The sequence below is a fragment of the Engystomops pustulosus genome, chromosome 4, assembly GCF_040894005.1.
Source record: "Engystomops pustulosus chromosome 4, aEngPut4.maternal, whole genome shotgun sequence".
Classification (NCBI taxonomy): Eukaryota; Metazoa; Chordata; class Amphibia; order Anura; family Leptodactylidae; genus Engystomops; species Engystomops pustulosus.
In genome coordinates this window covers 79,200,724-79,212,795 of record NC_092414.1, presented here as the reverse complement: position 1 = coordinate 79,212,795, position 12,072 = coordinate 79,200,724, and the positions used below count along the sequence as shown (strand labels likewise).

Here is a 12,072-nt window from a genome sequence, read left to right as displayed (position 1 = left end):
AAGTTACTTGGGCTCCTGCAGCTTTGTATGGTTATAAATTAGGTATTAAATTAATATTAATAAAAGAATATAAGTATGATTCCAGTGTCACAATCAAACAGTATCAATTCCAAACCAAATAGAAATGGCATAGTTTCAGTCCTGATAACACTATACAATTTCAGTCAAATTCCTTGAATGCCAAGCTACAACTTCTCAGAGTGCAAATGTTTCAGTTGGCAAAGTTATTCACCACATTAAATATGTGAATTCAGCATTACACCTTCCTTTTTATGGTGATTTATAGCGTCTCGTTCGTTCACACCCTCACTAAACAAACACTGATGCATCTTGGTTCAATGTCCTCAAGCTCTTTTAGACAAACATAAAAGTTCAAGAGCTTTATATTAAAATTCAAATATTCAAGCCAGAGAGCTTTAGACACCCAGGGTTTCGTCACAAGGGCTCCTTTCAGGGCCTGTGAGAATTTTCAAATTTTGAGAATTTTTCCACATATATTTGCTCCTGCATGTCATCCTAAGGAGGTTAGGATGGGCTGTGATGATGCTTATATTTATGGATTTCTTTGGAATGTTTAATATTTGATGTAACATATTTGTATTGTGCTTATCCACTTTTAGAGATCCAGTTAGAAAATACACAAGAACATGTGTGTAATAGCCAAAAGGAGTAATCTTTATTAAAAAATGAAACAGGTCAGACACAAATGATTAAAAACATCTAAAAGGGGAGGGGGATACAGCCCAGCTGTACCCCTCACACAAGTGTGGACAGAGGGGGGACAGTGGCACCTGAAAATACCAACAGACTGTCACCCCAAGGCGACCCTGCTCAAGGCACTGTCAGGAACCCATGCAAGTGCAATGGATAATGTGAATACTACACAAAAAGCAGCTGGTATGTAAGGGCTATGCTGGGCACTCAAATAACAGGCAACCTGTCAGGCTGGATGAAGTGTGCAACAAATTGGCACAAGATAAGAGCCTGTTAATGAATGTCCAGGAATAATCTGCACCCCTAATATGCAGAGGGAGCGAATAGCTCCTGGCAATGAATACGCTGCTGTGAAAATGATGATAGTTACCATCGGGTCCGGACAGTGCAGGGAGAGACAGGGTCGGAAAAAGACGCCCCACGCGTATCGCCGCGGATTGCGGCTTCCTCAGGGGTTCCCGACAAGTGTGGTGTATGCCTATAAATGCCTCTGTGAATGAGTGTACGCTGGCCTGCAGCTGTGTGATGCTGGGGATCCAAGATGGCGGCGGCCCTTGCATGTGACCTGAAGTGTTGTGACACCACTTCCGGAATGGCCGTGAGGAGGGAAAGCCGGGAGAACGCATGCGTGCTATTGGCTGGTATCTGTGGAACCACCAATAGCTGTTGTCAAACATGTTTAAGCAACTGAGATCTCAGTATACATCAAAGTAAAGTGCTGACAGTGCTCATATATGCAGAAGTGGTAAATGGGCAAATAAACGACACATGCACTATGCAAATATCGTCTGAGAGGCCACGGTGTATGGCATATGAAACTTGAAAGATGGTGATAAAAACAAACAAACAAAAAATTTAAAAATTAAAACTTTTTAGAGATCAAGGCACTGACAGTAGTAATCTTCTTATATTTGTTATCCATGGCCGCCTTCCTTCTAAAACTAACTTTTAAAGTTATGCTGATGAGCATGAGGGGCTACCCTAGCCCTTCTGTGATTTGTTTTACAGCTTAAGTCCTGAAGTTTAATCAAAGTCTAGCCTCATGTATTCTAGACCTATTTAGTGTTGCGGTATTTATTAACTCCCTTGTGTCTAGTTTATATAATTTCACCTCTTTGCATTTGAAGACAAGAAAATTAAGAGGAAATTGTCCATATGTTTATAACACATATTTCAGCAGGTCACAGGGGGTAATGCCAAAAAACTAAATTATTACTGAAATGTAAATTTGTACACATAATTAGATAGGTAAACCAATTTATTCTGTTTTAGATTTCAATGTGAATAAGGCTAATTTGCTGCAATTTGCAAGTTGCAATTTAAGATTCACCGTAGGAATCCTCCAGTGCTCCCCATACCAAACCCATACCTAGGGAACTGTGACAAAAAAGACAACTTTGTACGATCACAATTTTCTGATTATGTAAGAAATTTACAGGTTTGTGGAGAAGTAAATGTATGCAAAATAATTATTTCCAAAGGCAAACATTGTAATTTATCTTAAGTAATGTGAACTTTTTTCTTCAATGCATAGATCAATTTGTGTATAAAGTAAATAAAGTTTGTTGATAAATAAAAATGTTGAGTTCTAGGCAAACTCTTGCATCTAGAAGGCTAGTTCTATCTTTAAGATCTTGGCTCTCTGTTTATATGTTAATATGCTCTTTTAATGGAAATCTACCACCAGGCTCAAGGATTGTAAACCAAGCACACCAATAGCTGGTGTGTGACCCCTCTCACAGGATCCGCTCTTCTTTTAGCCTCTAATGACCTTGTTTTATTATGAAATGGTTTAAAACTTTTGTAAATTAGCCTAATGGGCTTTGGGGTCCATAACTGTTAATTAAGACTAGAACCCTCAAGGGCATAGGAAGTTAAAAGAAGCCTGGATTCTGCCATAGAGGCCACACCCAAGCATGTAAGTGTGCTTGGTTTACAATCCTTGAGCCTGGTGGTAGTTGTCCTTTAAACTCTATCTTTATATTCAGGGTCTAATCACCCACCAAGACATAAAGAATCTAGGCAATTTAATGTAGGTTAAGCAGCCCAGAAGCCATATTTTAGCATTTATCTCTTCAAAGATAATCTATTGGTAATTAAATTTTTTACTGTAAACAGAATTTAGTGATACTGTATGCTTTACAGTATCCAAGTGCGATAGGAAGCAATAGTCTCAACCTGGTTTATGTAGGTCTATAGGGCATTTTTCAGGCATGCTCTGTGGAGAAAGAATGTGTATTACAATTATTACATCAGCAAATGTAATAAGTATGTTATCAAGTAGTAACTTTCTAATCTGTTTTGTGAAGTAAATATGTTGATTGCTTTAATGAAAAACCTTAACTCCTTCAAAAATATGTTTTTTTCATTTTTTGCATTTCCATTTGTCAAAACTTTTAGATTTTGTTGTTTACAAAGTTATATGTTAGCTTGTTATATGCTGGAGAAATTTTGTTTTCTGGTGGCACCATTTAACATTCCAAAGGTGGTAAAAAAAAAGCCCCACAATTTCTCCCTATTTCAGTTTAATTTGTATGGCTTTCAATTTGCAGTCGAGATGATATCTCTCTGTTATTCTTTGGATCACTACAATCGCAGTAATGCCAAACGTGTATAGTTTAGTTATGTCTCAATAGATTTAAATTTAAAAAATAAAAAATTTAAAAACTTACATTAATTAAAACATGCCTTACGGTGCCTTATTCTGACACCCATAACTTTTTTATACTTCAGTGTATGGAGCAATGTAAGATGTCATTGTTTGCTGGATGAATGATGTTTTCACTGATACCATTTTGAAAACTGTATGACCTTTCAACTTTTTTATTAAAATTTTTATTGGAGGCAAAATGACAAATAAGTGGCAATTTGAAAATATATCATATACTCTTGAGTATAGGCCAACCCGAGTATAAGTCGAGACCCCTGATTTTAGCACAAAAAAATGGAAAAACTTATAGACTCAAGTACAAGCCGTGGGTGGGAAATGCATTGGTCACAACCTCCCCAGTATATAGCCAGCCCCTGTAGTAAATAGCCTGCCAGCCCCTGTAGTGTATAGCCTTCCAGCCCCTGTAATATATAGCCTGCCAACCCCCTCTGGAATATAGCATGCCAGCCCCCTAGTATATAACCTGCAGCCCCTGCCCCCAATATTAAGGGGCTGACGTCATGATCCCTGCGACGGACTCCACAGTGACACAGAGCCAATGCCGGAGCATCACTGTATGGATGACGACCTGCCAGGGGGTGTTGGAAGGTGAGTACACTGTTTGTTTTCTAAACTCAAGTATAAGCCGAGGTGAGGTTTTATAGCACATTTTTTTTATTTTTCCTTCAAAATTTTGAAAACTTTTACATTTTTTTTACTATTATTTCAGCTTCCCTACGGCACTTGAACCCTAGTGGGTGTGATCACTTATACAATATATGGCAATACATATATATTGGAGATTTTTGTAGATGTATTGCTTTTATCTCAACTAATGGAGGTCTATGCATTTTTCAGGCATGCTCTGTGAAGAAAGAAGGGATAGATAAACTGTGACATCATTTTCACAATAGCAAATGTAATAATTATGTTATCAAGTACCATAGTTATCAACTTCCTATTGCTATCCTGTTTGTGAAGTAAATATGTTGACTGCTGTATTGAAAATCCTTAACCCCTTCAAGACATAGCTATGGAAGTCTCAATTAGGCTCCAAGCCATCACTGTGCTTATCGGTGCACTCTAATGATGTCACTAAGGGAGTTGACCACCATTTAAAGATAGGGGCGCCCTGCAGTATACCTAAAAATTAAAAAATAGAGTATGGTCTTTTTAACACTAACATTAGTGTACACCACCAATAAAGTACAATATCTCAAAAGAAGGGAGTCAGGGGAAACATTAGAAGGTAAAAGTAGAATGTAAGTGGGTTTTTAACCATTGAGACTTACATTTTATTCTATTCATACTAATAAAAAATAAAAAAGACAAAGTCCTGCATTATACCTGTTTAATGACGTGGTGGAACCCGACTGCAGAACCTAACCGGTTAACTGCCGCAAAAAGTGCCAGCACTTTCCATGGCAGTTCCCAGCAGGTATCAGTTGTATAATACAGCTGACACCATACCATATGACACAGCCTTCTCCATAATCGCTCGACATATATCCCTTTAAGTAATGGGTTATTCAGCTGTATGTTACTTTTTATCTACTAAATAACTGAAGCACTAACAATAGTTTTTAACATAAGAAAATGTCAGCACAAGCAGTGAGCATATGATGAGTTCCCATCCATACAATGTAATACAAGACTGTGATTTACTTCAATGAGAAGCCTGATATAATATATTCAAGAGAAAATGCTATCACATATGAATAAGAGAAACACTTGCTGACTTGTATTATCTTCTTGATGAAGCAAGGGACTGGTTGTAGATTCATTTTCCTGGTGATTTCCCTGATGGACACCTCTAGACTGCCATGGTCAGAAGCTGGCAAAACCACCCCTGGGAAGAGGTCAGAAATGATGCTATCAAAAAGCGGAATGTCGTGGGACAAAAACTGCAAATTGAAAATGAGAGAGAGGAAAAAAATTAGCAGCATTGCATTTCCAAGGAGATAAAAAATCCATGCCCTTGTAAAAACGCAACATAAATATATATGTATATAATAAGATACATTCCAGATATTAAATATTGCAGGTGAAGCACACACATAGTTATTTGATTTCCGGAAGAACAATTAAATATAAATATTGGTTATCAGCATATGAGCAGCACATTGAACAAATAGTCATGTATATTCCAGCAGGGAAGGAGTATTTCTGGCTGGTGAAATATATGCAGATGAAAACCTTACTCCATTCCATGGTGACATTTTAAAAGAAGCGAAGGGTCATAAACATTGCAATTAAGCTATAGCATGTAGTTTATCTTCTCGCCTGCCTTGTAATTGTCAATCGATCTGAAATGACACTGGCAAAGACCAGAGCTAGCATCAGCTCATGTTTGCTGTCATGCATTTTCCTATTCCCAAGTAACATATTATAAAGCGCCTACACTGTAGCTGGAAGTGGACAATACCTTGGGCAGATTAACGTCACGTATTGATCGAAGCATCAGCACATCCTCCTTCTCATTTGGTAGTTTAACCTTTAGGTTTCCAGCAGCTGTTAATACAGATTTAACTGCCCTCATGCCATAATCATAGTGATGCTGTGAAGAAAGCTGGAAATAAAATAGTAAATATGTGAACAGTGATTGGCATCTCAATGATGTGATTGATTAGTAAGTTTGAATGCTCCCGAAATGGACATTTGTAACAAATAATAAAAGGCACACAATAGAGAAAATAATATAGCAAAGCAATTGAAACAGAAAATGTGTCATAGAGGCTCACTACACACAGCCATCAAATATATAACAAGATGCGTGACTAAAAACTAAAATTCCTATGGAAAACGTTTAGTATTGGGTTTCTGATGCAACTCACATCTCCATCATTACTTTATGGCTTACATGAGCCAATTGATGCAGTATTGGGAGCCAGATTCATTCAAAACATTAAGGGTACAGATGCAAAACTATGACCCTCCCCCCCAAATTAATCGACTACATCTATTTTGGAACCAGCATATCAAGAATACATCAATTCATAAAAATAAAGCTCAGCTCTATCATATTATGTGCATACACTGTACACACTGATGAGTGATTTTTGTCCAGTTACTGGTGATGTACTTTCTGAATGTAGGGTAAATGGGAAAAAAGTTGAATACTGTAACTGCTGATGGTGATTTTTCTATTGCCTTATCTTTTGAAATATTCAGAAGTACTGGTAGTTCTACCATTACAAGGTAAGCAATCTCTTAAGGTGATATATGCCTGGCAGGTTGTGTCATAAATCTCAGTGCACAAAGTAAGGTTGATGAATTTATGATGCCTAATTAGCAAATAAAATCAAAGAAATTCTAAATATTGTAATGAAATATGTGGGCCTCCCTGGCTTATGGGCCTTTTCTCAACTGTGACTGATGCCACCTCTGCAGTGATGGTCCTGATCATAACTGATTGAGAAATAATTGATAATCCACTCTTGCAGGATTTAGACAGAGAAAAATGTAGACCAAGCAGTGTAAGGCCCCTTTCACACTTGCGTTTTTCACGCGCGTTTTCTGCGTGTGCTTTTGACGCGCAGAACTTGCATTGCACTCTGACCCATTGTAACCAATAGGTCTTTTCAGACTTGCATTTTTTTTCACGCACACACGCGCGTTTTTTTTTAACGCGCGTTTAAATCTCGACATGCTCTACTTTTGCAAGTCACGCGGTTCACGTGAAAAACGCACCATACAAGTCTATGGAGACGCATCAAAAACGCATTGGAGACGCTTGCAAGTGCAATGCAAGTGCAATGCGTTTTTCATGCATCAATTGCCATAGAAAAGAAAGAGCTCAGTCCTGAGCATTTTCTGCGCGTGAAAAACGCATTGAAATTGCATTGAAATTGTATTGAAAACGCGCGTGAAAAACTGAGACACTGAACAAACTCTCTGCACTCTGATGCAAAATGTGCGTTTTTCACTGATCAAACCCTGATCGCACCCTGATCGCACCCTGATCAAACTCTGACGTGATCTGCAACGCAAGTGTGGAAGGGGCCTAAAGATGCAACATATTGATAATAGTGACTGATGATGAATGATGAATATATATATATACATGTATATATGCAAGATAGAAATGACATTGTAAAAAATATCTATTATACATTTCTTCTCAAAGTTAGAATGTACTTCATTAGTAAATTAAGATATTATATAATATGTCACTTTGCCACTTTGCTTCCAATAAATACATATGTTGGTCTTGTATACAGATATTTCATCACTCATAATCCGAAATTTCCATAACAACATAGTTCGAGGTAAGTCTCCCTGCCGATGGCTTCCAAGCAATTGCTGGAATATATCTCCCAACAAACATTGGAAGCTAACATTTCTACAGAAGCTGTCAGCCTGTAAAGAAAGTTGTTCTATGTTTCGCAAATCATACATCTACTGCTGAGAAAGAACATTCTGTTCTGCAACTAATATAAGAAAAGTAAATAAATGTTCAGCAAACACAAACAATAGACCATTCCATAAATGTGTTGCAAAATTAATAATGCCTTGGGTCTAGAAATCTAATGCTGATGCCTCCCCCTATGACTTTATTAAATATTGTTTGAAGTTTGTATCAGAAAGAAGCAGAAAGTAATACTTCATCATTTATATTTTCAATTTTATCAAATAAAATAAAAATTTGGAGCATAAAGACTTGGAAACAGATAAGTGTTAAGTATTTGCAGTACTAAGCACTGCATCAGTTACACAATGACAAGAGGCAGAATGAAGGAAGCTATGAATAATGGAATCACAAGGCACAAAGCGGATGGGATGTCAAATCTGTGTGCTGCGGGTCATGTTTTCACCCTAAAGGGTAATGGTTTTCTATCAGACAATAGCCCTATATCCATCTTATTACATTCCTCAGCAAAGTGCCTGGGCACAAAGTGGCAAGATAAAATGTTAGGTTGAAACAATACTAATATATACGAATGGGGGGCGATGAGCACAATGGGAAAACCTCAAGCTAAAAGTAATCTTGCTTCAAAATCTGGGACTAGTTCAAGTGTTCACAAGGGGAAAAATATATCTCAGCAATCACCACATAAGTAAGTAAATGAATAAAGACATATGTGACATGCTTTAATTGTTTGGGGGATGAATACGTATTAAATAGAGATGAGCGAACATGCTCGTCCGAGCTTGATGCTCGGTCGAGCATTAGGGTACTCGAAACTGCTCGTTACTCAGACGAATACTTCGCCCGCTCGAGAAAATGGCAGCTCCCGCCGTTTTGCTTTTTGGCGGCCAGAAACAGAGCCAATCACAAGCCAGGAGACTCTGCACTCCACCCAGCATGACGTGGTACCCTTACACGTCGATAGCAGTGGTTGGCTGGCCAGATCAGGTGACCCTGGGATAGACTAGCCGCTGGCCGCGCTGCTCGGATCATTCTGTCTCTGGATGCCGCTAGGGAGAGAGCTGCTGCTGGTCAGGGAAAGCGTTAGGGTGTTCTATTAGCTTACTGTTAGGCAGGAGTGATTCTCAAAGAACCCAACAGCCCTTCTTAGGGCTACAATAACGTTCTACTTTTTTTATTTTAATTTGCATCTTTTACCATTTTGTGAGGAATTAGCAGGGGGACTTGCTACCGTTGTGTTTAGCTCTTAGTGGCACACATATCCATAGCAAAGACCGAAGTGGGAAAATTCAGTAGGGGTTGGATTTCTATTAGGCAATAACTCAGTGTCATCTCATCTGGCATAGTAGTGTGCTTCCTTTGATACTTGGCTAGAAAATAGCCATAGGAGAATACAAACAGCTTCTTGAAGCCTACAGTAGCGTTCTATATATTTGATTTCTGGTTGATCTGCTGGTGGCTTTAGTTTCTGCAGTGCATGTACTTGCCAATTCTGAGCAATTTGTAGTGAGACTTGCGACCGCTGTGTTCTGCGCTTAGTGGCGCACATATCCATAGCAAAGGCTGAAGTGGGAAAATTCAGTAGGGGTTGGATTTCTATTAGGCACTAACTCAGTGTCATCTCATCTGGCATAGTAGTGTGCTTCCTTTGATACTTGGCTAGAAAATAGCCATAGGAGAATACAAACAGCTTCTTGAAGCCTACAGTAGCGTTCTATATATTTGATTTCTGGTTGATCTGCTGGTGGCTTTAGTTTCTGCAGTGCATGTACTTGCCAATTCTGAGCAATTTGTAGTGAGACTTGCGACCGCTGTGTTCTGCGCTTAGTGGCGCACATATCCATAGCAAAGGCTGAAGTGGCAAAATTCAGTAGGGGTTGGATTTCTATTAGGCAATAACTCAGTGTCATCTCATCTGGCATAGTAGTGTGCTTCCTTTGATACTTGGCTAGAAAATAGCCATAGGAGAATACAAACAGCTTCTTGAAGCCTACAGTAGCGTTCTATATATTTGATTTCTGGTTGATCTGCTGGTGGCTTTAGTTTCTGCAGTGCATGTACTTGCCAATTCTGAGCAATTTGTAGTGAGACTTGCGACCGCTGTGTTCTGCGCTTAGTGGCGCACATATCCATAGCAAAGGCTGAAGTGGGAAAATTCAGTAGGGGTTGGATTTCTATTAGGCACTAACTCAGTGTCATCTCATCTGGCATAGTAGTGTGCTTCCTTTGATACTTGGCTAGAAAATAGCCATAGGAGAATACAAACAGCTTCTTGAAGCCTACAGTAGCGTTCTATATATTTGATTTCTGGTTGATCTGCTGGTGGCTTTAGTTTCTGCAGTGCATGTACTTGCCAATTCTGAGCAATTTGTAGTGAGACTTGCGACCGCTGTGTTCTGCGCTTAGTGGCGCACATATCCATAGCAAAGGCTGAAGTGGGAAAATTCAGTAGGGGTTGGATTTCTATTAGGCACTAACTCAGTGTCATCTCATCTGGCATAGTAGTGTGCTTCCTTTGATACTTGGCTAGAAAATAGCCATAGGAGAATACAAACAGCTTCTTGAAGCCTACAGTAGCGTTCTATATATTTGATTTCTGGTTGATCTGCTGGTGGCTTTAGTTTCTGCAGTGCATGTACTTGCCAATTCTGAGCAATTTGTAGTGAGACTTGCGACCGCTGTGTTCTGCGCTTAGTGGCGCACATATCCATAGCAAAGGCTGAAGTGGGAAAATTCAGTAGGGGTTGGATTTCTATTAGGCACTAACTCAGTGTCATCTCATCTGGCATAGTAGTGTGCTTCCTTTGATACTTGGCTAGAAAATAGCCATAGGAGAATACAAATAGCTTCTTGAAGCCTACAGTAGCGTTCTATATATTTGATTTCTGGTTGATCTGCTGGTGGCTGTAGTTTCTGCAGTGCATGTACTTGCCAATTCTGAGCAATTTGTAGTGAGACTTGCGACCGCTGTGTTCTGCGCTTAGTGGCGCACATATCCATAGCAAAGGCTGAAGTGGGAAAATTCAGTAGGGGTTGGATTTCTATTAGGCACTAACTCAGTGTCATCTCATCTGGCATAGTAGTGTGCTTCCTTTGATACTTGGCTAGAAAATAGCCATAGCAATAGGATAGGATTGTTTGGTTCTAAAAACTCAAAAAAAAACAAAAAACACAAAAAAAAACAAAAAACACAAAAAAACACAAAAAAAACCAAAAAAAAGTAAAAAAAAAAAAAAAGTTATAACTCTCATTTTAAAAATGTTTAACCCCAGGGCTAGGGGTAGAGGACGAGGGCGGGGACGTGGGCGTCCAACTACTGCAGGGGTCAGAGGCCGTGGTCCTGGGCGGGGTGAGACACCACCTGCTGATGAGGGAGCAGGGGAACGCCGCAGAGCTACACTCCCTAGGTTCATGTCTGAAGTTACTGGGACTCGTGGTAGAGCACTGTTGAGGCCAGAACAGTGCGAACAGGTGATGTCGTGGATTGCTGACAATGCTTCGAGCAATTTGTCCACCACCAGTCAGTCTTCCACGCAGTCCACCCATGTCACCGAAATCCCCACTCCTCCAGCTCCTGCACCTCAGCCTCCTCCCCCCCAGTCTGCCCCCTCCCAGGAAAATTTGCCATTTGAACCGGCATACTCTGAGGAACTGTTTTCTGGACCCTTCCCACAGTCACAAACCACTTGTCCGGTTGCTGCTGAGCAATTTTCCGATGCCCAGGTTTTCCACCAGTCACAGTCTGTGGGTGATGATGACCTTCTTGACGTAGTGGAAGTGTGTAAAGAGGTGTCCGACGATGAGGAGACACGGTTGTCAGACAGTGGGGAAGTTGTTGTCAGGGCAGGAAGTCCGAGGGGGGAGCAGACTGAGGGATCGGAGGATGATGAGGTGACAGACCCAAGCTGGGTTGAGAGGCCGGGTGAACACAGTGCTTCTGAGACGGAGGAGAGTCCTCGACCTGAACAGGTTGGAAGAGGCAGTGGTGGGGCCAGACGGAGAGGCAGGGCCAGAGCTGGTGCATCAGCGCCACTGTCAACTAGTGAAGCTCCCGTGGTGAGGGCTCTTGCGGCGAGGGCTAGATCTTCAGAAGTGTGGAGGTTCTTTAAGGAAACACCGGATGACCGACGGACTGTGGTGTGCAACATTTGCCAAACCAGGCTCAGCAGGGGTTCCACCACTACTAGCTTAACTACCACCAGTATGCGCAGGCATATGAATGCTAAGCACCCCACTCAGTGGCAACAAGCCCGTTCACCTCCGGCCGTGCACACCACTGCTCCTTCCCCTGTGTCAGCTGCTAGTCAGCCCCCTGCCCAGGACCCTGGCCCAAAAACCC

At 40.4% G+C, this 12,072-nt stretch overlaps 1 protein-coding gene across 3 annotated transcripts in view; it reads right to left on the bottom strand.

The window, feature by feature from the left end:
• LOC140126705 (dynein axonemal heavy chain 3-like) overlaps window positions 1-12,072 on the bottom strand; it is an 883,215-nt gene that overhangs the window by 466,518 nt on the left and 404,625 nt on the right. For all 3 annotated transcript variants that reach the window (XM_072146467.1, XM_072146468.1, XM_072146466.1), the window contains exons 32-33: window positions 5,790-5,933; window positions 5,104-5,268 (exon numbers count right to left, since the gene is read on the bottom strand). In XM_072146467.1, the coding sequence (XP_072002568.1) occupies window positions 5,104-5,268; window positions 5,790-5,933 (309 nt within the window). The remainder of the gene's footprint in view (window positions 1-5,103; window positions 5,269-5,789; window positions 5,934-12,072) is intronic.